Source organism: Babylonia areolata, chromosome 1 (genome assembly GCF_041734735.1).
Source record: "Babylonia areolata isolate BAREFJ2019XMU chromosome 1, ASM4173473v1, whole genome shotgun sequence".
Taxonomy (NCBI): Eukaryota; Metazoa; Mollusca; class Gastropoda; order Neogastropoda; family Buccinidae; genus Babylonia; species Babylonia areolata.
The window spans coordinates 90,862,344-90,889,848 of NC_134876.1; the positions used below are offsets into that span (position 1 = coordinate 90,862,344).

The 27,505-nt window shown below is 39.4% G+C and overlaps 2 protein-coding genes across 3 annotated transcripts in view; one reads left to right on the forward strand and one right to left on the reverse strand.

Moving 5' to 3' along the window:
- Positions 1-7,001, forward strand: part of LOC143289153 (uncharacterized) — an 86,562-nt gene extending 79,561 nt beyond the window's left edge. The window contains exon 4 of the mRNA XM_076598056.1: positions 1,523-7,001. Coding sequence (XP_076454171.1) covers positions 1,523-2,044 — 522 coding nt within the window. The 3' untranslated portion in view covers positions 2,045-7,001. The remainder of the gene's footprint in view (positions 1-1,522) is intronic.
- Positions 7,002-8,243: 1,242 nt separating this feature from the next.
- Positions 8,244-27,505, reverse strand: part of LOC143289160 (cadherin-87A-like) — an 80,096-nt gene continuing 60,834 nt past the window's right edge. The window contains exons 35-43 of one of the 2 annotated variants that reach the window (XM_076598077.1): positions 25,877-25,965; positions 24,836-24,925; positions 23,409-23,538; positions 22,285-22,409; positions 20,497-20,528; positions 19,502-19,536; positions 12,378-12,611; positions 11,544-11,694; positions 8,244-10,607 (exon numbers count right to left, since the gene is read on the reverse strand). In XM_076598077.1, the coding sequence (XP_076454192.1) occupies positions 10,414-10,607; positions 11,544-11,694; positions 12,378-12,611; positions 19,502-19,536; positions 20,497-20,528; positions 22,285-22,409; positions 23,409-23,538; positions 24,836-24,925; positions 25,877-25,965 (1,080 nt within the window). In that variant the 3' untranslated portion in view covers positions 8,244-10,413. Of the gene's footprint in view, positions 10,608-11,543; positions 11,698-12,377; positions 12,612-19,501; positions 19,537-20,496; positions 20,529-22,284; positions 22,410-23,408; positions 23,539-24,835; positions 24,926-25,876; positions 25,966-27,505 lie in introns of both variants that reach the window. The other variant, XM_076598067.1, reaches the window with a different exon arrangement.

The following is a 27,505-nucleotide window of genomic DNA, read 5'->3' on the forward strand; positions in this document are numbered from 1 at the left end:
CGCTTCAGAAATCTGATTCAGACTGAGAGGGAGATAGAAGCAGAGAGAGACAGACAGGGAGAGACAGCGACAGCTACAGGTAGACAGAAAGACGTGGATACAAAGACAGCGCGACACAAATAGAGACAGAGAGAAGAAGAGGCAGACATGGAAAGAGAACGAAGGAGCCGGGAAGGGCGCGTGGAGACAGAGAGGCGCGAAGAAGAACTGGAGATTCAAGCCACTGAAAGAGTTGAACATGACAGCAGTCAATCCAACACAAGAAATGAACTAAAAACCGTGATGTCCGAGAGAGAGAGAGAGTGTGTGTGTGTGTGTGGGGGGGGGGGATGAAGGAGAAGAAGATGAAGAAGAAGAAGGAAAAATAAGAAAAAGGAAAAATGAGAAGAAAAGGGAGAGAGAGAAAGAAAGAAATTGAAGTAAGAAGAAGAAGAAAGAACAACAGTTGTTATACTACACTCTATACAAAAGCAAAGAGGAACTCGGGTGAAATGTCGGACAGACAGACGAAAGCGTGATGAGGCAACGCAAATTTAAACACAGTCCTCCGCCGTTCATAGGCGGATCATTACAGGACTGGGCCTGAGGGTCAGACGTAACACACTTAACGGGCGTCGCAAAATCCCCGACTTGGAATGATTTAGATTAGGCTATCACATTTTATAATTGAACAGTCTCAAAAATTGGTTTTCTGGAGCATGGTTTTTGTGTCTTGCTTTGAACAGAGGTCTTATTTCAGTTTGACGAAAAACGATCATTTTAATCCACATGAATAGAAAAAAAATGAGTTTAAGCACTGACATACACACAAATAAATCAATAAATCGATAGATAGTTAACTAACTGACTGACTACCTCACTCGCTTGCTCACTCTCTAATGATGGCTTATGTGTAGGTAACGGAAGAAACAGGAAAACAACTGAGTTGACAATCTGATTCCAAATAAGCAAACATACTGTATGTGTATGTCTCTCTTACACACACATGCAAGCGCACACGTTTCACACACTCATACACACACGCACGCACGCGCGAACACACATACGCACACATGACCACATGAATGTACGTGCGTGCGCGTGCGCGTTTGTAACCAAAACCCAAGCATAAAACAGACAAGTAGGCATAATAATAAATATTAGTTTAAACAAGGACAGTTCAATCAATCAGTACGCATGCAACACAACTGAAATTTCGACTCGCTTGTGTAAACAAAGTGTCAATGTAGCAATGACACTAACAAAAATGCTATTCTTTTCTTCGAATGGTCTAAGTTTTGCTCCAAAATAACAACGCATGTTTCTGTCTTTGAACATGCTATGTAAGCTCCACATCATTTGTGTTTATTAAACCAAGCCTTTTCCATCACAGTCTTTTCTTCTTCATCTTCTTCTTCCTCTTCTCCTCCTCCTCCTTGCGTCAATCACAGTCTTTCTTCTTCTTCTTCTTCTGCTCCTCCTCCTCCTTCTCCTTGCGTACTCACCGACTCCCTAGCCCTAAACTTTCTGATGTCACCAACAGGGTTACTTCGAGTTCCGACTGTGCCAGCACGACAACCCGTTCAAGAACATCACCCAGAAATGCCTGGACCAGCATCTGCTGACCCTGGACAACACGGGCGAGAGACGCTACAAAGTCCCGGACGGACCCTACTCCGCCACCAAGGACATCTATCTCAAGCTGCGTCTCCCGGACGACGTCAAGTGCTCCGCCTGCGTGCTGCAGTGGAAGTACAACGCAGGCAACAGTTGGGGCACCAACCTTGACACTGGAGAAAGCTGCATTGGCTGCGGGCCTCAGGAGCAGTTCTACGCCTGCGCGGACGTCGCCATCGGCCGCGAGGAAGTGTCCGTTGGGGTGGCTCCGGACAAATACCCGTGGTACTTCCAGAAACCCGATTCGGAGTGGCATTACGGTATCGCCTACGTGTTCAGCAGCGGGGGTACAGGGGCGGTGATTTCCGGGTCTGCTGCACCTCGATGCGGGATGGGGGTGGTGGTGCTGGTGGGGGTTGTGGCTGTCGTGTTTGGTATGGGGCACTGAGGTGTGGGCGTGTTCTTCCGATGTTAGCGCTTTGTAGTTGTATATGTTATCATTATAATGATAATTATTATGATCATTATCATTATTATTGAAACTGACGAGGTGGGGATGTTTTGAGTATGATTTGAGTTTTATGTTATAATGTGATTATGGAAGCTGACGAGGTGGGGATGTTTTACTGTAACATTTTTGGTCAATGATAATCAAAATCATGCGCATGATTTCTTGTAGATGTTGAATACCTAAAACTAACATTTATAATGTTTAGAAAACTATTTTTGTATATAAGAGAAGAAAAAATGAGAAAAAGACGAGTGACGAGTGAATATCAAGCAGAAATAAGTTTGTGTTTATTACATAAATGCACATTGTTCCATTAAGACTGTTTCGTGTTTGTACAGTTGCGATTATTTCATGCAAATGCTGTATGAATTTGCTTAATTGCCAATCAATGTGTGTAAGACTGACATTTTCTTTGAATAGTTTCCATCTTCGTTAGTGGAGATTTTCTTAAGCTGTTGATTAATATAATTTGACTGATGACGATGACATAGGTGGCGTGAAACTTGAGCACAACTTCTCAGCCACAACAGAACAGGATCGGAGAGGTTGGTCAAAACATGTGGGAGGAAATGCGATGTTGTGTGGGAGACAAAGAGACAAATAAAACTGAACTAATAATTCTAAAGAAGCGAAATACTGCATTCGTCAGTATGATGTTTTGGGGTCCAGAGATTCAAGACGATCGCGATTTTAAACAAAAAACAGCAACAAACAGATAATCAAACGATTGAGTGGATCGAAACGTGGTGGTGGTGGTGGTGTGTCCATCGAGATCGATGATGACCATCGTTGTCATCCAGCTGGGGGATGGGGGGAGGGTGGTGGTGGGGTGGTGGGGAGGATGCTCATGAATCTATCTGTGTGTGTGATTGAGTGGATCGAAACGTAGAGTGGTCGAGAAGAGGTAAATAAATGTTCGCAAACTGGTAAAATAAAATGTAGTCGACGCGTATTTACCTTTCCGTCTCTTCCTCTTCACACATCCCACAACATCCCTCCACCCCGTCCTCTGTCTCTGTCTCTCTACTTGCCAATACATTGAGATATGTGTAAAACATGCACATGCGTGCGTGCGTGCGACAATAGTATGATTGAGCTCACGAGTGTTTAAGTGTGTGGGAGGTGAAGGGGTGCAGACACTGCTCAATTATATGAAAATAATTATAAATGCAAATAAATGTTGCTTGGAATATGGATGAGTACGCCCATATACATTGATGGAATAAAGGACCCGGAATAAACAAAGAAAATGACGACCATGATTTCCTCCCGCCAAAATAAAAGCATAATTCGGTATTCCCAGCGTGTTATAACAGGGATTGTTTTCTTTAAATCACATATAGACAGCCATGTATCAACCAGATTGATTATCCTCTATGTGTCTCTCTCTCTCTCTCTCTCTCTCTCTCTCTCCCCATACGCAATTTGTCAATCTGTTTAAAGCATTCAGACTGCGATCAACTCTGATGTCTTAAAACACTACAATAGTTTATTTCTTGATGACGTGATCGCGAGTTACGTGTTGCTTTTGTTATGTAATTGTTTTTACCCCTTCACGCGGGGCAATGGCCGATTGCCTACTTAATGAATAATGCGTATCCGCTTTATCTCTCTATCTGCGCGCGCGTGCACGCTGTGTGTGTGTGTGTGTGTGTGTGTGTGTGTGTGTGTGTGTGTGTGTGTGTATGTGTGTGTGTGTGTGTGTGTGTGTGACTTGACTTGACTTCATTTATTGTCATTAAATCCCGAAGGATTAATAGACATAACAAAAAACAAAAGGAACAAAAAAATAAACGGTCATCTAATTATAATACGCATGCACTGAAATACATAGTTGGCGAGTGTTTTTTGACAGTCATCGCAGGTGAATAAATCACTTGGTTTTAGGATATTGTTTTGTATTTTGCTAGTGATCACATTTAACTGATGATCATACTGCTGTACAGTTGTAATTAGAAGGTTTCGCAAATTATGAAATAGATACACTTATCTAAGAAATTTAATTCATCTTCAACAACTTCACATATAATATCACATAACCTCTCTTCTCTGGGAATGTTTGCATATCTTCCTCGTTCGATATTTAAATAATGTGCGCTTATTCTGAGTTGACAAAGAGCTTGTTTGTGAGCAAGATCGATTTTATCAGTTAGATAATTCTCAGTTTGATAATTTGTGTGTGTGTGTGTGTGTGTGTGTGTGTGTGTGTGTGTTGTGCGAGCGCGTGTGCGTGTTGTTGCTTCACTACGTTTATTTTCTTCTTCAGCTTCAGTCACTTTGTAAAAAGAGGACACTGGTTCGGGAATTCTTAATGGCAGGTAATTCATATGGCAGACTTACAACAACTAATAGTGCGGTCTCTCGATCTCATTCCATCATCTCTCTTTCAAAAGATTAACATTTGAGTTTTGTCAACGTAACCAAACTTATAAAAATACGAAGTCGAAGTCTTGCTTTCATTTTTCTTCTTCTTCTTCTTTTCAGAACCAGTAACACACGCCATCAAGTCGTAGCATAATCATAATTTCTGTTTGCTTAACGGAAGTTGATCACCTAAAACAACGACACAATAATGATAATAATGAGTATTTATGTGTCAGTCACAGTCTTTCACTCTGAGCGACTGTAATAAGTTGAACACAAGTAATAATAATTATTATTGTTAGCTCTCACCTTTTGATGTCAGATCGGACAGATTTTCCCCCTCTTTTTCTTCCTTACAGGTTACAGAAGAGTCCAATGGTATATTTTCCCCGTCAGGTTGTGCAGCGATGGCTCTATTAATGCATGATGTATGTGTTGTTGTTTGATGATAAATTTGCGTAATCAGTCTTGCTTTTCTTTCTTTTTTCTGTCTTCTTAGCAGCAGCAGAAGAAAAAAAAATCATGGAACTCTGCGCTTGCAGCTCTCAAGATACTGATTTTCCAAGACGTCCATCTTCACTTTTCTCGCCCTGTTAGACAAATTTTCATTTGGACGGAAAGTCGGTGATACGGTTAAAATTCACGCCCAGTTTCCATCATTTCAGGTGGTTTTTTTAACAGACTGGTGAAGGAATATACAGGCCGGCATCCCGACCGAGTTGCATTGTTGGTGTTTGACTTGTTTTACCAGGTGTAGTTCCTTTACAATCAGCTTGAAGTGAATTGACAATGAAGACGTTGAAAGTTGCCTGAAACAACTGGCATGTTTACTGCGAAAACAAAAATGTCAGGGTTATTTTTGTTGTTTTCGAGTCATTAAACCTCGTCCAGTGTAATTCACTTCGTGAGTTTTGACACCCATTAATTTTTTCTTCACCATTCGTCGGACTTGATTTACATTTCTTTGATTGTAAAACACCTCCAGGTTATTTAACCAAGACGCATCCAAGCTTTGGCAGTGGTGTTCTTGGGGTTTCTTTTCCTATTTCTATCCTTTGACCCATTCGGAAAAGACCCGGCGGAAGAACGCAGACGACACTTGAATTGTTTTTGTCACGTGACTAACACAGACCGTTGTGTGGTGTAGCCTATCTTGTGTGGGGATTGGCCTGTCAAAGATCGAAAGTGACGGTTTTCGAGCGGAACATAAAAATCCGTTGTGTGTGTGTGTGTGTGTGTGTGTGTGTGCTCCTCCCCCCCAAGACATTTGTTAAAGGTAAAAGTTGTGCGTGTCCTCGGGTCGACGTTCGTGTTCCAAAGAACGGAATGGTTATCATGTTTCGTAGCACATAGCATTTTGTCATTATATATATATATATATATATAATTTTATGGCTGATAGCGTACTGGGCTTTTGCGCGTGGGTCAGGCTCTCCACCCACGACCCCACTCTCCCCGGCCTCACCTCCCCTTCACAGCAACGGGCGTCGCAGCCCATTCCACCTACACACACCTTTTTTTTTTCTCTTAAAAAAAAAAAAAAAGTTTTTATATAAAGCACGTGCCGTGTAGTGTTTGCTGCCTCTTCGAAAACGAGACTTCGGAGTTTCGGTAAGGTTTTCATAATGATAATGCCCACATATAAAATACGTTTTTATGGTAAAAGTAAAAATGTGTGTGTGTGTGTATGTGTGCGCGCGCGCGCGCCTGCCTGTGTGTGTGTGGAGGGGTGTGTGCAAGTGAATGTGTGTGTGTGTGTGTTTTTTTTCTTTGTTTTAATATCTCTTCACAAGGTTAATTTTAGTCGGATGTATGGGGGATCGAGGGGAAGGGTGCGGGGGGTGGGGGGTGGGGGGACGACCCCATCCCATCCCACTGTCATCAGCTTTTGTGTCAGTTTCGTTTTCATTTTGCCTATTCAGTTCGAACAATCGTTAGATACTTTTTTTCCCATGTGGGTAAAATTTGGGTTATATGTATATGATTATTGGTCAAACTCTGTTAAAACTGCTTATATACACTCATGCATGCACACGCACATACATGCACGTACCCTGCACCTGCATTTTTATGCATTACTACATATAATTTGTACACATTTTGTATCTTGTTTCCGGCTGTTTTTTGCCGTTCATTCCTGTCTTGTCAATGGCAAATAAAATACTTTGTATTCTTTTAATAATATGACATGTTGGAAACTGTAAGTCATTTTGTGCATGTAATATTAGTATATGCATGTAAATGCACCATATAGTCTTTGATAATTGTGCTCTGTTATTCAGTTTTCAAACCATTCTTTTTCACCCTCTTTGATTTGGATTGTTAGCATCCTAAGCCCTTGTGTTAAAGAGATGGGGGCACCTGACGAATACCAATACTAACAATATGTATGTTTTTTGGTTGTTTTTCTTCTTTTTTTTCCAAAAAAGTGTTGCTCATAGGTGTAAGTTTCTTGAATTGTTAAAAGCGCTATCTTTTGTTATGTTTGGTCAATTGCTGTGATTCAACATCGTTTTTACTTGGTTCATGATTGAAGAATTTTTATCGGAAAAAATGTTTTTGCAGCCGTTAGTGTATTGATGTGTGTGTGTGTGTGTGGGGGGGGGGGGGGGGGGGGGGGGCGAGAGAGATGTGGCGACCTGCCACATCCACATTTACCTATCAACACACACAGACTCTTAGTTTTTGTTGTTGGGAATACCCATTCTTGGCCAGGACACATTCGGCTGGGAACAGAGGAGGACACTGTTTAGTGTGTGTGTGTGTGGTGAGCACACACAAGGAATCAAACTCACAACTTTTAAGTATGTAAGTTCAACACTAACACTTGGCAACAGCTGATGAAAAATACCAGCTACATATCGAAAGGAAAAAATCTGAGTGATGCTTGTTGGATGTGTATTTACTACTTCTACTGCTTTGTGTCCATCTGCTTGGGACCAATAGACTTTTCATCCAACTGTGTTCACTATGCACAGCCTACAAATCATTTTTGACACTAAATTCTCAAAATGCATGCATGCAGAACACAGGTACATTTCATTTCTCTCTAGAGTCAATCACAATGAACATGGAGCCAAAACCTGGTGAAGACCTGAAATGAAATGAAATGTTTACAAATACCAGTGCCCGTTCTGGTTCAGCGCATGCTGAGGTCCTACTGGAGCTTTCTCACAAAATCCGTCTGAGACAGCACCACCTTAAAAGTGGAGACTGCCAAATACAACCCCTATGAAACCTTTATGGAGACTTTGACATAAACTGCCACAGACCTGGATGCGGAGAGAAAGTTGCAACGAAAGGTATATGAGCAAAGTATGAAAGACTACAATGGGGATAATAATCGTGCACTCTACTTCTTTCCTATTATATGCCATTGCACACAACTACATCAACCAAACCGAAGAGAAAAAACAGGAAATCCAAGCACTATTCATAATGCTTTGTAAAGTTGACATATATTTTGTCACTGCTGCATATAACCCTCCTATCATCCAAGGCCATATCAGGGCTGAGACACATAGCTTATCCAAGTCCTCCCATATGAGCTCATGGCACATTCAACTGTTGGTCATAACCAGTACGAACTGCTAATTCACCCAAAAAATTAATAATATATAAACTACTAATGATTTTGAACCCACAGTCACCATGTCTCTAGTCTGTGGAGCTCTCTCTGTCTCTCTCTCTCTCTCTCTATATATATATATATATGAAATGTCTGTCCACTTGGAGGATTTTCTTTTAAAAGCAGGTTTACACACACACAGAGTTTGCTGAAAAAATATATTTTATTTTCAAACATGGTGTTCTACAAAACAGCAGCAATGAAACATTTACAACAGATGTATTATTTTCAAAGGAAAACGAGACAATGGACATCCAGTGTTTTATGGTTTGTGTGAGAGCAGGTATGTGCGCCTGTGCCTGCTTGTGTGTGTGTGTGTGTGTGTGTGTGTGTGTGTGTGGTGTGTCTGTGTGTACTTCTCATCTTTTAATCTGTGTGACCCTCATGAGCATGTGAAATGAGCACACAGGCTGAATCAAATGGTTCTGTGAACTAAATGTTTTTTGAACTTTTGAACCGAAATGTGTGGGACAATGTCCAGGGGTAGAATATTTAGAAATAAATATGAAATTAAGCAGTGTCTTTTTCTTATTACTATACATTCCCATACAATGTGCTACATAAAATAACCTGACAAAATCATAAGATATGAAGGAATGAACAAACGGCCTGAAACCTGTGGGGTTTATGAGTGAAAAATCTTCATGACATCATTCTTGTAAAAGTCATCTTGGGGGTTGGACTGGAATGTTTTAAAGCTGTTCTAGTTGAGAGACAAACACTGGATAAATTTTTTCACACACTGTCATCTTGAACATTCCCCCCTACCCCCTCCAACAGTCAACTGTCGAAATTCACGACAAAAATCATTATAATCCCATGTGTACATTCGCACTGTCATGTGTCAATGACATACTGACAGTTATAACACATTATAGCTGAAATAGCAATCAGCTATCACTCACAAAATGTAGGTTTTGGTCAAACATATTCAATTCAATGTTCAATGCTAAACATTACAAACACGGAGATACAGACAAAGAGAAAGAACTGTTAAGCAGATTACTTTCAAATTTAAGCAGATATTAGCCACTGCTAAACTGAAAAGACTTACTTTACCTTTACCCATTTTCTCAAACAGTGCCAGATATAAACAAGGTCCAACTGCCACTTCACAAGTACGTGCTAAACCACTGATGGTTCTAGTCTAAGCTGCAGCAGCGAGAAACCGACATTTTATGGTCATGTATATATTTTTAATGGTCACCTTTATATAAAATGCACTGGGGTAAAAGAAAAATAAATGGGGGGAAAAGCACTGGAGAAAACCCAGAGTAAACACACTGTCAAAAAATCTCACACGTCACAGCTCCCATCGCCTGAATAAAGTTTTACATGATGTCGTCTCCTTCCTCACAAATGACCCAGACGTCAACTCTTTCCTCCAGCTTTATCAGTGATGATGATTTAAGCACCAAGTTGATGACACACTATTGTTAAATTGTATTCAGAACTCCAAATCTGTGGATAACATCTCCCACGTTCAGGACAATTCATTACAACAGACAGCAACACATGTACAGTAAGGCAAACACAGGTTTCTATCAGAAATCCATTCTGTTAACATCTTGTATCATGGATGGACACACCCTGGTTATCCTTCCCTCCTCCATAAACTGCTGCCTAAACTGTGTGTCAGTAACAGCAACCAGGGAACAACAAAATGTGGTAACACAAAGATGATGACAAATAAAACAGCTTCAATAATTAGCATAAATCAGGATAACCATACAACAAATTAATACCTACAAATATCTGCAGAAAAAAACAGTCCCACTACATATGTTTTTAATGTACAGTACACAAAGTAGAACTACAAGCAGTATTTATATAAAATATATTTTCAAACTCAATACACTCTGATATTGTTCACAGCCAATGGAACATTCCATTCAGAAACAGATTCTCCTCCCTAAGACTTCCAAGTTAAACAGAAAAAAAAGACAAACTGTAATAACCCATACGCGTTGAAAAAAAAACAAACTGTAACAAAACAAAATCCAACTTTAAAACTAGCAAAGTCCTCAAAAAGAAAACAATCAAGGGATACACATCTATATTCCAGTACAAAAAAAAAGAAGAAAAATAAGAGAAGAAAAACAATAACCTATTCTAACATGTTTAAATCTGAATGAGACAAAACGTTTCTTATGGAACACGATACTGCAGTCTCCCACCTGAACACCCTCCTCAACTTTGAACTACTAAGCATGAATACATCACATATCTCAATATTCATCCTAAAATAATGAAATCAATATAAAACTTTATGATCTAAGTCAGATGGGTGGGGTGCATATGGGAGTCATGGAAATCACATCAGGTTGGTTTCGATGCGGTACTCCTCTTCACCAATGGATGCTGGGGGACTCTCAGAGCGTGGGGGAGCAGGTGGACTCTCAGAGCGCGGTGGAGCAGGTGGACTCTCAGAGCGCGGGGGACTGGGGGAGTCCCCAAAGCCCCGGAACTCCACATCAATTTCATCTTCTGCTGATGTCTCTGGTGCTCCTAAAAGATAATTTTTTTTTTAAACACATACACTCGATTAAACAGTATCCATTACCACTGACATAACAAAATAATCATGACGAAAGTATCTGGAAATTAAGCAATCCATTACATTAAAAGATAAGAAGTAAAATGTACAGCGGCATAAAAATTAGAAACAGACTGCAGTTTGTGAAGAAAAAAAAAGGAAGAATCAAGCATGTTTGTTTACTGACTTGAAACTTTGATGGGACTGATTAGAGTGGATCCAGGTTTGACAGTCTCTTCCATATCTCACACTCCCAACTCAGTCTTTCACCAACTTTGAACATGTTAGCCCATTAAAAAGACGGCCCAAAATAGATGTAAAAGACTTTGAATACAAGCAAGGCAACAAGTTATGGCAGAAAGAACTGTGAGACATTTTGGAATGCACAGAAAAAAAAGAATATGCTACTTTAAAAGATAAAGCTCTGGAGCTTTAAACCACAGGATGAGTTAAGTCAGTTTACACACACAACAAAAAAACACCACAAATAACTGAAGGACAATGTGGAGCAGTTAAAAAGGGAAAAATATAGTTCTTTGGAGTCAGTCTGATGAGATGACACTACACCAATGGGTAAAACAAGGAGTGACACATTTTCAAATCATGTGACATATCTATTTACTGACAGACAGACTACACACTGGGTGAACAGAGGTGATTGTAGCAGCGGCATCGGTGTCAGGCAAAAGGGAGCACAGGCCAATATCCTTATGTACTTACTTACTTACTGCACATTATGCCCTTTGGCATACTTAGCAGCGATTAAGAACCACCACTTGTCTGTTTCAGACCAGAATGGTAACCCAGGTGCGCATCACGGTCTTAAGTTCAAAGACCATGTTCAACGTGCGTTAATTTGTAACTAAAACCAGTAGGCATCAACATATTACAGTGATGCCATTACTTACGTGTGTCGGGGCTCTCATCCTCAGGAATCACCTCAGTCTCAATCACAGTTTCTATCAAAGGCTCAGGTTCTGGCGGGGGGAGGTCAGTGTCGGGCATGAACACCACCTCAGGCTCAGAAGTGAAGAAGTCCTGTGGCGGAGGCTGCATCGCCTGCTGTGTAACATGGGCAGTTCGCAACTCAGAACATATTCATTCAAGGAACAAGATTTTAATCTACATCCATTACAAAGAGTGTGTTGTATTCAAGCTGCAAATGAACATCCCATGGTGTCTGAATGATGACAGGTGCATCAATTTTAATGTGGACTTTAACTTTTCTAATCGCTGTGCCAGAACCGATGCACGCTGTTTGTAATGTCTTGGAACATCTATTGTCAGCTGTTTAGTCTTCACTCCAAATGAACTTCAACAGCTGCATGTTAATGGCCGGACTTCTGATTTCTAAGACCGAACAAACAACCTCTGGGTTAAAACAAAAAAGTATAACCAAAAGAAAAAATAAGACTTTGCATTTCTACATCTATCTACATTATATATATAATATATATATTAGCAGTCTTATTATGTCTTAGAATATTTTCATTGCATACAGCTTCTGGGGTACCCTGAAACCTAAGGAAACTACTCAAACGAAATTTTCAAAAATCATATGCTGTGCGTATTTCCGAAGACCCCCTTCTCTCATCTTCTATACTCAACCCCGCTGCTAATCCACTCCAATGCATGTATACAGATGTATACTGTCACTACAACAAAGAGGTCACAAATGTGCTACTCATAGCATTACAAATAACGGTTAATAAAAAAAAGAAAAGAAAAGAAAAGTCACTCACTGGCACTTCCTCGCTCATGACAGGCTCGGTGATGATGAAAGGCACCGGCTCCTCAGGCGGCTGTGGCTCTGGCACCTCGTCCGGCACTGGCACCATGACAGGGACGATGGGGGCAGCCACAAACTCGGGGGCCGGCTTTGGCTTCTGCACCACAGCATACGGAGCTTCCTCCTCTGGCTGAAAGGCGCGGTTGTCGTAGACCGGGTTCACGTTGGTCCCCACTTCTGGGGCAGGCTGCAAGATCCAATCACTCTGAACAGCACTGGTTAACGTGACCATATTTTTTTTGACAGTTATAGCTGTTTAAAGCTGTTAAAATTATGGTATTCACACACACATGCACGCACAAATGCGCGCGCGCGCACACACACACACACACACACACACACAATTTCAATCCTACAAAAATTTCCCTTTGTTAGAATACCAAACAAACAAAATAACTCATTTTCTACAAAATTATACTTTTGTTTTCTGTTGCTTTTTTCATAACAAGGTGAAACCAATAGGAATTATTAAATACAAATAACTTATCACAAACACAAATCTTTACAAACTCTATCACAACAAAATCTGTCATCAGCTTTCAATCTCATCTGAAGTCTTTCTTTAGAAGGAATAAGGGTGGTTCTTTTCACATCAAAAGGAAGGGTTTATTCTTATGCTACAATTGATGTTAGTGTGCCTGCAAGATGTTAGATCATGTTTAGTGAAACTTTGGTGGGTTTTTTGTTGTTGTTGTTGTTGTTGGTTTTGTTTTTGTTTTTTTGTTGTTGTTGTTTTTGTGTGTGTGTGTGTGTGTGTGTGTGTGTGTGTGTGTGTGTGTGTCTGTGTGTGTGTGTGTGTGTGTGTGTGCATTCATGCATACATGTGTGCACATTCAAATGTATTTGCATACAAACAAGCATCAAAATGTACATCTGGTCATAAATCAAGTGCTTGTACAAATATCCGTAATTATATTATTGATTTGATTAAAAATGATACCTTAAGTTTCAAATGTACATATAAATCAGAAGTACAAGGACAGCAACATATTACAAGCAAGAAATGAGCACCTCTTATGCCCATCGCACACGGGGCGTCAAAGCAGCAAGTTTCACGCGACAAGCAGCAAAAACGTGCGAGGTATTCAGGCAGCAAGAGTCGCGCGGCCACGCAGCAAGATCGCTGTTGCCGCGTGTCAAATTCCTCGATAGAACTTGTCCTATTTCCCCGCGACAAAAGCGACGGACGTGCGTGGAGCAACCAATCACGAGACCCGCTTGTTTCATGTGAGACAAAATGGCTGACATCATTTGGACTCGATTCACTCGTTTGACGTTGCTCAATTAATCATGAAAGCAAAGTGTTTTGGAAGTAAACGGTTAGACTGTTTGGATGAAAAGATTGTCATTTACATCTGAACACATGTCTGTTTAAGAGTGATTTCTGTGAGTGCCCCAAAAATGTTGACTTACAACTTTGAACAGCAACTCACATGGTAATGTTTGTAATTCCTGCATGAGAATATTCAGAGAACGAAAGTATCTTGGACTGAAATTGTAAGGATAAATGGACTTCCAAATATCTTTTAGAGCTGTACACACTTCTTTATTTCCACACACACATCATGTGCAAGTACACACACACACACACACACACACACGCACGCACGCGCGCATGCACACAACCACCACCACACACAAAAACACAACTGAACACACACATACGCACACCGCATCACACACTCACACAAACAGTACTGAACACACACACACACACCATACCACACCACACAGAAAAACACTACTGAACTCTCACACAAACAGTACTGAACACACACACACATACACACACACCACACAAAAACACCACTGAACACTCACACAAACACACTACTGAACACTCACACCAATACTACTGAACACACACACCAATACTACTGAACACACACACACACACACACACACACACATACACGCTGTCATTCCTTCATTTACTCCTTCATCCACATGCTCACTGTGTGGACACTGAGAGCACATAAATAACAATAGACATAATAATACATGAATATGTAAAATTGAATATTTGAGTTCTGCAGTTTTGACAGTTCACTGATCCTGCAGTAACGTGCTGGGATAACCAACAAATCAACTGAAACAAATATTGATTGCAACCATAACTAATTTTTTTTTTAAAGTATTTTTAAAATTTTTACTGGAGTGCTATTTCACCAATAGTGATTACATATGTTGGTTGTAACTTGAATTGAAAGTTTGTAAACAGTCAAATTGCAAATATCATGCTGACAGCATCTAAGTGTGACTATTTCCCCATGAAATCACAAATATTGGCATGAAATTATGATCAAATGTTGGTGAACTACTGATTTTAGACAGCATCTTAACTTTCTTATCAATCATAATTATGATTTGATATTATTCTAACATAGCTTTTTATATCCATATTAGTTAATGTGCAATGCTGACCAGATATTACAATATTACAATATATCCCATACAGCAGTCAGTTGTTTGTAAGCAGACATACAGTATATGTTAAGCTGAGTAAAACAAAGTGTGAGATATATGTGGTAAACTGACTGCACGTTAGTGTGATTTTCAATTTATTTTCCCCCAAGTGAAACAAATACTGAATGCAGCATTATTTATTATGTGAAGCTTTTCTCGATACAATTTACAAATGTTGGCAGGAACCTAAATAAAATGTTTGTAAGCGGACAGAATACAAATATGGGATTTGTGCTGACTGTAGCTAAGTGTGACTCTATTTTCTCAAACAAATATTAATAGTATGATTAGTGTTTGGTAAACAACTGACTTCAGATAGCATTTTAACTTCACTTCCTGTCATAGATCTGATTTGATTGTCTTTTGACATAGCTTATCGTCCATCACAGGTCTGAGTGCAATCAAAGACATATCTGCCTGATTTCACCTCCAGCCCCCTACCTTCACCTAAAATAAACATTTCCCAGGAGTTTGTTCTTGCAATGTTTGCCAAATGACTTGTCAGTATGTATATCAGTGTTTTGATAACACTGTTTGATAACTTACACACCGTTGATTAATATCAGTGTGTTTTGATGTTTTCAGTTTAGTTGTAACTTGTGTTACTTCATATTGGAGAACTGTTAGTTCAACACAAATATATGCTTACATAATTGATTTCTCCTCCATGGTCTGAACGCAGTTTAATTTATGTTCTTTCTTTTCAATCATAGTTTGGAGCTGTAAAATGCTGGAATCTGACTGTATCTACAGAAATCACAGGCACAGTTTATTTTATGAAGCTGTGCCACTGATGTAGAGAAGAAAAGAACTGTCACAATTGCATGTACAGGATTCTCACACATCAACACTAATGTAAATGAAAGATGCAACAGCCTGAAATTGTAAGGATAACTGGATTTCCAAATATCTTTTAGAGCAATACACACTTCTACTTTATTTTCACCCACACATTATGAGCAAGTGCAAGCACACACACACACACACACCAAGCCACACACTCACACAAACACTACTGAACACACACACACATAACACCACCACCACCACCACCACACCACACACAAAAGCACAACTGAACACTCACACAAACACTACTGAACACTCACACACACACACTACTGAAAACACACACACACACACACACACATACAGAGTCATTCTTTCATTTTCTCCTTCATCCACATGCTCACTGTATACAAATATCATGGGATTAATGCAGACTGCAGATAAGTGTGACTATTTTCTCATCCAAATCACAAATATTAACAGTATGATTGGTGTTTGGTAAGCAACTGATTTTAGATAGCATTTTAACTTCCCTACCTATCATACTTATCTGCCTTATTTCAGCTTCAGCTGAAATAAACATTTCCCAGCAGTTTGTTCTTACAGAGTTTGCCAAATGACTTGTAATTATGTATATCATTGTTTTAATAACACTGTTTGATAACTTACACACCATTGTATAATATCAGTGTGTTTTGATGCTTTTTAATTGTAACTTGTGTTACTTCCTATTGAAGAACTGTTGGTTCAACACAAATACATGCTTACATAATTGGTCTGATTGCAATTGTAATTTCTTATCTTTCTTTTCAAACCATATAGTTTGGAACTGTAAAATGCTGGAATCTGATTGTATCTACAGTAATCACAGGCACAGTTTATTTTATGAAGCTGTGCCACTGATGTGGAGAAGAAAAGAACTGTCACAACTGCATGTACAGGATTCTCACACATCAACACTAATGTAAATGAAAGATGCAACAACCAGGTTTGGTTCCAATGTTAAATTTCTCTTAAACAAATTATTACATTTTCTTATATATAGTATATGCACACTTTCCGTATCTGATTGTAAACATCAACACATAGAGGACAACACACACACACACACACAGATATATATATATATATATATATATGTATGTATATATATAAATAGATAGATAGATATACTCACACATTCTCTCTCTCACTCTCCAGTCAAAAGATCAGTCTACCAACTCTCTCTCTCTCTTTATATATATATACATATATATATGTGTGTGTGTGTGTGTGTGTGTGTGTGTGTGTGTGTGTGTGTGTTTCTTTCTCTCTCTCTCTCTCTCTATATATATATATATATACATACATACATACATACATGTGTGTGTGTGTGTGTGTGTGTGTGTGTGTGTGTTTAAAACTAGATTTGTTTATTTGTGATTCTGCACACTATGGCTGTGTCTGGTCACCAAGACAGGAAAATACTGCAGCCAGTGTCTTTAGCATTCCATGTAATGTTTTTGTTATTTCCAGTGTGACAGCAAAAGAATCTTAAAATAAATACATGATTCCTTAAAAAAGATTAAATAAATGAACAATGACTGATCAAGTGATTGATTTTGCAATGAATATCAATATCATGCATGGAAAAGTGACTGAATAATAACTATTAAACAGATAAACTGGATAGGGTGTGCAATGAATAAATTCAAACAAATGTGGTGATGTGTTTGAAAAGACGTCAAAAGAAAATAAAGAAACAAACAGTATAAAACAACAAAGGCATGTTATATCTTTCTGTTGCCCCATTTCAAATGTAAAAAAAAATAAATAAAAAAATAAATAAAAAATAACAACACCATCACCAAAAACAACAACAAAAATCGAAGTTTTTTTGTTTTCTTCCTCGGAAAAAGTGGGGCGTATTTTCATTGCAAATGTCAACCATAATTTCCTCTTCAGTATCAATAATAAATTATCGTCAGGGCGACACTGACAGCACGTGACTTTCCAAATATGGAGCGTGATGCGTGATGCTTGGGGAGGTTTGTTGCGCGTGTGCGAGCGACATGCCTCGCGACAGGTTTCAAGCGTCCGCGCGACAATGAAGCGAGGCATCAAAAAACTGACGTGCGGCCGACGCTGACGCCCCGTGGGCGACGGGCCTTACACACCATCATGAAAAATGTTGAATGGAAATCCAATGTTAATACCATGGCAACTGAACAACACATGTACACACCAACATAAAACATTGACCTTTCACTGGAAGACCTATTCATGGTTCTCAATCTCCTCAATTCTGACTCAACCACATCAGGTATTGGCAGAAATATATCACCTCATCCATGTAAGTTGTTCAACAGCACAAACAATTAAATCACTCATTAATTACCTGTCCAGTGAGCATACACACAAGTCACTATCCAGTGAGCATACACGCAAGGTCACCTGTTCAGTGATCTTACACACAAGTCACCTGTCCAGTGAGCATACACCCATCACCTGTCCAGTGATAATACACACAAGGTCACCTGTCTAGTGAGCATACACCAATCACCTGTCCAGTGATCTTACACACAAGGTCACCTGTCCAGTGAGCATACATCCATCACCTGTCCAGTGATCTTACACACAAGGTCACCTGTCCAGTGAGCATACACACAAGGTCACCTGTCCAGTGAGCATACACACAAGGTCACCTGTCCAGTGAGCATACACACAAGGTCACCTGTTCAGTGAGCATACATCCATCACCTGTCCAGTGAGCATACATCCATCACCTGTCCAGTGAGCATACATCGGTCACCTGTCCAGTGAGCATACATCGGTCACCTGTCCAGTGAGCATACATCCATCACCTGTCCAGTGAGCATACATCGGTCACCTGTCCAGTGAGCATACATCCATCACCTGTCCAGTGATCATACACACAAGGTCACCTGTCCAGTGAGCATACATCGGTCACCTGTCCAGTGAGCATACATCGGTCACCTGTCCAGTGAGCATACATCCATCACCTGTCCAGTGATCTTACACACAAGGTCACCTGTCCAGTGAACATACATCCATCACCTGTCCAGTGAGCATACATCCATCACCTGTCCAGTGAGCATACACACAAGGTCACCTGTCCAGTGAGCATACACACAAGGTCACCTGTCCAGTGAGCATACATCCATCACCTGTCCAGTGATCTTACACACAAGGTCACCTGTCCAGTGAGCATACATCCATCACCTGTCCAGTGATCTTACACACAAGGTCACCTGTCCAGTGAGCATACATCCATCACCTGTCCAGTGAGCATACACACAAGGTCACCTGTCCAGTGAGCATACACAAAAGGTCACCTGTTTAGTGAGCATACAACCCCCACCAGTCCAGTGAGTATGCACATAAGATAACGTCTAGTGAGCATACACACAAGGTCACCTGTCCAGTGAGCATACACACAAGATCACCTGTCCAGTGAGCATACATGCAAGATCAAGAGTCAAGTTTGCAATCACACAAGGACACCTGTCCTCTGAGCACATACACATACAGCGGCAGTTCAGAGTGAGACCACAAGCAGCATTTTGTGCAGGTGAACAGTGAAATTAACAACACCCCTGTGTCCATCACACTGGGCAGGTGTGGTTTAGGAAAATAAAACAGGACTGGCTTTCTTACAATTCTGACACGTTCTATGGGCTGGCCCTTTCCTGTTTGACCAAAGAAAGCTGAAAAGGGATCCACAAACATAAAAATTCAATTTTCTCTTTCTTCATTCAAAGTTAAAACAATAAGGACAAACACACAATACAAAAGAAGGTAAATATCAAGAAAAACAGTTACCTGTGCCATATACACTGTCTGTGGCTCGACACCCACTGAGGATGAGAAAACACAACTGTAAGGTGATTTGATTTGAGTTTTAAAATGGAACATGTGACAGCGATACTGTAGGCTGACTGCATTCCACGCACATGCCCTCATACATACACTCTCTCTCTCTCACTCTACACACACACACTTACACACAAACACACACACACTTACACACAAACACACACACACTTACACACAAACAGGTATATATATATATATATATATATATATATATATATATATATATATATATATATATACTCATACCAAAATCTGCATTTCAGTTCTTTCAAAATAACAATATACTACTAAAGGGATAGATACATACAACACACTGGCACACTCTTTTCCTGTCATCTTCTTCCAGTGTAAGTGTGACAACAAACACAATACCAAATAAAAGCCTCACACAAATCACTGGGGCTAAGGCTGCCCCCCAACTTGTTCCATCTCATCTCACCTCAGTTTCAAAAAAATGACTGAAAAGCCTTCACCACCACTGGGACAAAGACAAAGGTATCTCCAATGCTCATGTTTGGCATCCAAATTCAGTTTAAGAACAGCCTGTATTCTGTTTAGAGGTAATGTGTTCTGCATACAGAACATGTCAAAGTTTTACGCAAAATTTAGGATCCAAGCTGAGACCTGCACCAAACATAAGATTTATCAATATTATGTCATCAGTCAGTATTCGTTTTCAGGAAAATGGGATGAAAACAAAGGGGCTTTAATAGATAAAACATATTCTGAAAACCAGTCTCATCATTTTTCTCACACCACATTCATTCCTCTTTCTTACCCTTATCCTTTCAAAATTGTTTACTCCTTAACCAATCAAATTCCCATACTGTGAATAACCTGTGAAGTTATCTGACTATGAATCTGTTCACTAAAGCCTCATGTTCTTGAATGTGTATCAATCTCTCTGGACTAATTGTTGCATTGTCAATGCTGATACTGACCTGCTCTCAGTTTCTTGACCTTCTTCTTCTTTCTGCAAGCAAGACAGGATACAAGATGCAGTGTTGGCACATGCAAAACAACATAACTGATTCATAGAAGTTAAAAAAAAAAAAATCACTTTAAAATCATATATACACATTCAAAAATGTATGTTTGAACACTCATACACACTGTGAGTTTCATATCACCATGAAGAGATGAAATATCATTGAAAAATATCAGAAAAGGTCTGATTCTCTTTTAAACAACAGAAAACATTTAATAAAGGAGATCTGCTGCATATGTATCTCTTGTAATTTCCTTACGTACCGTTTACCACCTGTAGTCAAGCAGTGACATACATTTTTTTATTACTGAAGTTTCAGTTTTCACCATTTTAAACTGTTAAAAGGTCCTAATGATTTATTTCATCTGAAACTGTAGGCTTCAGTGCATCAGAAAATAGTTATGTGGGTTTTTTGGGTTTATTTTTTCTGACTTGTATCTGTTGCTCTGCTGTGGCTTGAAAAGAAATTCCAAGATGGGTCAGCTTTTGCAATTTCACACCTGCCAAGCACAAATCATCAACAGTCATACAGGGCACCAGAACAGTATCACATTATCTTCCTTGACAACAATATGTATAAGAAGAGAGGCAAGGCCTTCAAGACTCACTTGTGATACACTTTAAAAAAAAATCCAAGCTTTTTATGTATTTGTATAATGCATTTACTGTTATATTTATATTTTTTGTATTCTCTAAACTTGGCACTTTGATCTGATATTCGACCCAACAAAAGATCTGTCATTATTATCACTTTTTGTTCAAACAGGAACTTCTTTTGCTAAGCTTGGAAGTTTTGTTTATTGCAAACGTTTTGGTGCAGACAGTAAAATAAGGGAAATTACTCTGTAGGGGACTCAGTTTGCTTTAAACTGATCTTTCTCATCTTAAACATTACATTTTGAAATTATACTCAATACATAAAAAGCTTGGATTTAAAAAAAAAAAGTGCATCACAAGTGAGTCTTGAAGGCCTTGCCTCTCTTGTTTTAAAATGTAATGTTTAAGATGAGAAAGATCAGTTTAAAGCAAATTAAGTCTCCTAGCATTAATTAGAGTAATTTCCCTTTTTTACTATCTGCACCAAAACGTTTGCAAAATAACTAAAACTTCCATGCTTAGCAAAAGTTGTTCCTGTTTGAACAAAAAATGATAATTATGACTGCTCTTGTTGTTGGGTCAAATATCAGATCAAAGTGCCAAGTTTAGAGAATACAAAAAATATAAATATAACAGTAAATGCAGTTTGCATATAATTAGGTTTCATTTTTTTTTTTGTTGTGCCCATCCCAGAGGTGCAATATTGTTTTAAACAAGATGACTAAAAAGAACTGAATTTTTCCTATTTTTATGCCTAATTTGGTGTCAACTGACAAAGTATTTGCAGAGAAAATGTCAATGTTAAAGTTTACCACAGACACACAGATACACACACAGAGACAACCGAACACTGTGTTAAAACATAGACTCACTTTGTTTACACAAGTGAGTCAAAAACTAAGGTCAACTGCATATCAATACTTTTCAAGCATTGCACTTTGCTCCCACTGAATGCGTCCATGCACGTGCACTTGAACACCCAAACATATGCACTTACACATACACAATACAAACACAACCTGTGTATATATGCACAGTCACTCACACATGCACATTCGGGTGCACAAACATGCATGCACACACACACACACACACACACATCCATAACACTCACATTCACAATCAACATGAAAAATGAACTCACGAGTTATGGATAAGGCAACAGGCAAGGCAGATAAGAATGAATGCCAGCAGTATGAGAAGACAGGCAATAATGGAAATGGCCAGAACTGTATCTTCATCTGTTGACGACGATTCTGTATGCCCTTGCTGAAATAAACCATGTACAAACCACTGTGAGGCTCAGAATATGTATCCCACCAGTTTCCTTTTGAACATCTCAACTTATAAGACTGCTGATAACGAAATAAACCATGCACAAACCACTCTGATACTCAGAGTATGTATCCCACCAGCTCCCTTCTGAACATCTGTACTTACAACACAGCTGATACCTTCTTTTCTTATCAGAAAATAGATCAGTCGTAACTTTTGGTATTCCTTACAAATAAATGATGACATTATAATATTCATGTGCCAATAAGTGTGTGTGTGGGTGTGTATGCCTGTGTGACTGAATAACATTGAAAATGAATAATAAGCTCCAAAGGGAGCTCTTACTTGGCTTTACCCAACAGGCAGTCTGTTGTGACAATGACTATGTGTTTGTAAAGTGCTTAGAACTTGGTCTCTGACCAAGGATAGGAGCTATAAAGTATCCATATCAATCAATCAATCAATCATTCTATCATCTGTCACTAAAGAGTTGTGAATGCATTTCTAAACACATTATTTCTTTTATCATTTCCATTGTTATCAGTGAAACGTTGGTCACCTTTATGCATTTCAATTTGAAAAGAAACAAGAAGATTTGGGAAGGATTCTTTTTCCACACATATTTTCCCCTGTGCAAATCCCCTGCCAGAGTTGTTGTTTTTTTTTCAAAGTTTGGATTCTTGAGACTTCTCATGTGCAATGTGTGATTTTCCTTACACCCAAATTAATGACAGAGAACAGACAATAACAATATACTTACTCTGCAATTCAAAGTGCATAAGATGTCAAACTTTTGTGACTGAAAGCTACAAACTGAGGTGCAAATATGCACTTGTTTAGACCAATTCTATTACACACCATTGCTGCATTTCACCAACACTAATAAAGAACATCTCATAACTGGTACCCTTTATTCATAGTCCCAACACAAAGTCCTGATGCCTTATCTTTATTATTGTTAAGGACAACAATCTTTTGTTGTTAAAGATTTACCTCGACTGACTTGACAAGGATGGTCTTGTACTGAGGCATCTGTCCAGACAGTTTGCCAAGAAGAGCAGTGCCATCATAGATTTGGTACTTGCCATCCTCCATTTTGACAGCAGACAAAAACACGTCAGACCTGAAACATAGTTAAGATGGATGTGACCCACTGAAAGGAGGGATTTACCCCCCAAATCCACATTGTTTCTCTCAAAAATGACTCTTGTTCTCTCCCTCACGTAACAAACACACATTTTATCTAGTCTCTGTATCTCTCACTCACATGTTTATTTCACTTAAAGAAAAAACAAACAATTCTTGCCTTTTTGAGCCAGCTAAAGAGTATGGGTGAAAGAGGACAGGCAGTGTGAATAGCTGATGTTATTTCCTCGAATCATATTTCATCTAACATATTTACCATGACCCAGTGGTGCAGACTCCGGCAAGGGCATCCTTTACCAGGCAAAACACTACACTACTCGGGCATAGAAATGAAAAATGGCTGCAGCTAGTGACCTCCCCATAGTATACTGCCTCCCTTCTGCATGCCTGTGCAGACGATATAAACTGGAGTCCAATAAACAAAGGCAAAACAAAAAGTGTTTTCATTATCCACCCCACCCCACCCCCTCCTTCCTTAGCTGATACTTAGCAGGAAGTATTATAAGAGACTGTACATGATTACATCATAGCAGAGTCAGTCAATCAACATGGCACGGATTGGGGGATGCTCACTCAGCGTGGCTAAAAAAACTCAGGATTTACCATACTTCTTCTGAGTTTGTAACCCTGTCATTTAGGCAGCCATACCCTCTGTTTTCAGGGGTGTGCATCCTGGGTACGTTCTTGTTTCCAAAACCCACTAAACACTGACATGGATTACAGGATCTTTTAACAAGCATATTTGATCCTCTGTACACAAGTACACATGGAGGGGTATCAAGTATAAACAGGTCTGCATATCTACTGAGCTGGTAGACTGGAAAAACCCTTCACTTTTAACACACCAGGTGATCTGAAACAGAGAAAACTCCAGAAACTCGGTCAAGAATCCAGCACTCTTAATCTATTCAATTACCACAACTATCATTTACCATACAAAGCAGGGGTTGGGGAATGGCTCACTCAGTGTGGCTTCATGACTAAGGATTCACCACCATCATCATCACAGGGTAAAGTGTCTATCACTGTTTCAACAGGCATTAATGAACATCACCAGAGTGACTCAGCAGCACTATAGGCTTTGCCCCCATGGATGTCCCCACAGTGATCTGACACTTGACAGTTCACTTTGCACTTCCACCACTGGGACTGAAACAGTGAGCAACAGTGTGGTTGTAGGTGAAGTATGGGGATCAGTGACGTGAGAGTAAGGCCACTGTTTCTGTGCCAGAACCAAAGTATAACTTGCACACATCAATGACAGAAACACTTACATGGTGTACGAGTAAGCCCCATCATCACCAATGTGATCACGGATCTCCCGAATACAAACATACGAAATCCCACTTGTGTTTGTCAGGGCTCTGGAAGACAGAATCATCAAGTCAACATTAGCCATTCTTTCTAATGCAAAACAAGCTGATATATGAATCATGAATTTTCTAGAACATATACAAAATAAATCTAGATAAAAACAAATCTGTATTTACACACACACACAAAAAGAAATAACTATTGTGGCTCATCCTAGGAAGCAATCATTTTGTCTGGACAAAAATGAATCAAATCAAAATCTCTCAGTACATTCAGCACAAGAGACCTGATGATTTATGATGCTTAGCAATATCATTTAACTTGAATGAACAATCTCATTTTCTTGTTTTTCTCATGCACTTTTTTTCTCTCTCTATTTCTTTCACACTCACACATTTCTCTCTCTCACGATTCTTTCTCACACCCACATACATTTCTCTCTCTTTCTCTCACATCTCTCTCTTTTCTCTCAAATTTCTCTCTCTCTCATTCACATTTCTCTTAAATACTCACTGACTGTGTTTGCTCTATATATCCGTTTTTTCTCATACACATACATTTCTCACTCATATAATTTCTAACTCTAATGAACTTACATTTTCACTTGATACAAAACTCAACACACACCTTCTTAACCATCATTTTCTTCACTTATTCTACCATTCTGTATATGCAGAGGTGTATCAACCGCGCCCATATAGAAACCTAAAACAGACAGTGTGCACTTCACAACTGGATATGCCAGCATTACTCTCTCTGTAACACAAGACTGACAGTGTGCACTTCACAATCAGATATGCCAGCATCATTCGGTCACATAAAACTGACTGTGCACTCTTCAAAATCAGAGATGTGTCAGCATTATTCTATCCATCACACAGAGCCAACGATGTGTATTTCATAATCAGAGATGTACAGCATTATTCTCTGTCACACTAAACTGACAGCATGTGTTTCACAATGAGAGATGTGTCAGAATCAGTCTCTCTGTCAGTCCTTACCTGATCAGCTGGTCCTGATGATGGCGAGCTTCTGATGAAGGCAGGGTCACTACCAGCTTCACTTCATTTTCCTTATCCGTGATGAAGATCTGAGGGGGAAGATGAAAAAGGCACGTCATGTACATGCCACAAGCCAGTAGAAAGATCCACAATTCTATAACAGACTGACATAAACCACTGAGTGACAGACAGAGACAGAGGCACAGAGAGAGGGGCTGGTGAACGCAGTCAAGTCAGCCAGTCAGTCAGAGAGATAGAACGATGCAGGACAGTAAAAAACAGAACAAACAAAAAAATAAACACAAAAAACAACAAAACAAAACCAAACAAAAACAAGAGAGGCAAGGCCTTCAAGACTCACTTGTGATACACTTAAAAAAAAACACCTAATCGTTAAAATGTGTTCTGTATTTGTTATTATAAAGCTTCGCGCTTAAAAAAAACAAACCCAAAAACCCCCCAAAACAAACAAACAAACAAACAAAAAAAACCTGTACACTGAGAGTAAAACGCACAATCTTTTTATGTATTGAGTATAATTTCAAAATGTAATGTTTAAGATGAGAAAGATCAGTTTAAAGCAAATTAAGTCCCCTAACATTAATTACAGAGTAATTTCCCTTTTTACTATCTGCACCAAAACGTTTGCAAAATAAATAAAACTTCCATGCTTAGCAAAAGAAGTTCCTGTTTGAACAAAAAATGACAATAATGACTGCTCTTGCTGTTGGGTCAGAATATCAGATCAAAGTGCCAAGTTTAGAGAATACAAAAAATATAAATATAACAGTAAATGCAGTTTGCATATAATTAGGCTTCTTTTTTTTGTGTGTGCCCATCCCAGAGGTGCAATATTGTTTTAAACAAGATGACTGGAAAGAACTGAATTTTTCCTATTTTTATGCCTAATTTGGTGTCAGCTGACAAAGTATTTGCAGAGAAAATGTCAATGTTAAAGTTTACCACGGACACACACAGAAACCGAACACCGGGTTAAAACATAAGACTCACTTTGTTTACACAAGTGAGTCAAAAATGATCTGGTGATTCTGAAGGCCTAGTGGTAATACGTCCAACTTGGAAGTGGGAGTCGACAGCTTTGAGTCTCATTCACAGATCAGGATTCTTACCCTCCCCGCCCCCACCCCACAGACCTTGAGAGGTGATCTGGGTGCTGTAGAGATAGGGTTGGCACTGCACTGTGGCGATGCACTCTCCCTGGAAAGAGGAGCTAGAACATCATTTAAGTACGAATACAGAACAATCAGTTCTTTGTGGGCAGGAGGACCTTCCTCTACGTGCCCCCCCTCCTCCCTCGTCCCTCCCACCCCACACACCTATCTGTAGGATTCCTGGGGCCTGTCCCATTTTCCTACTACTGGTAATGCTGGTGTCTGGACACTATGCTATTTAGTTGTTCTGACAATCTGGGTTTTAGAGACACTAGAAACAGTTCACAACTCACATTCTCCAATAATCAAAATTTGAGTACTCTTTACGCACCAAGTAAATGCACAACTACACACACAGAAACACACGCAACACACACACATGCATGGACATGCACACATCTAAAAAACATACAGACACTCTCTCACACACATATACACAGACACACACACACACACA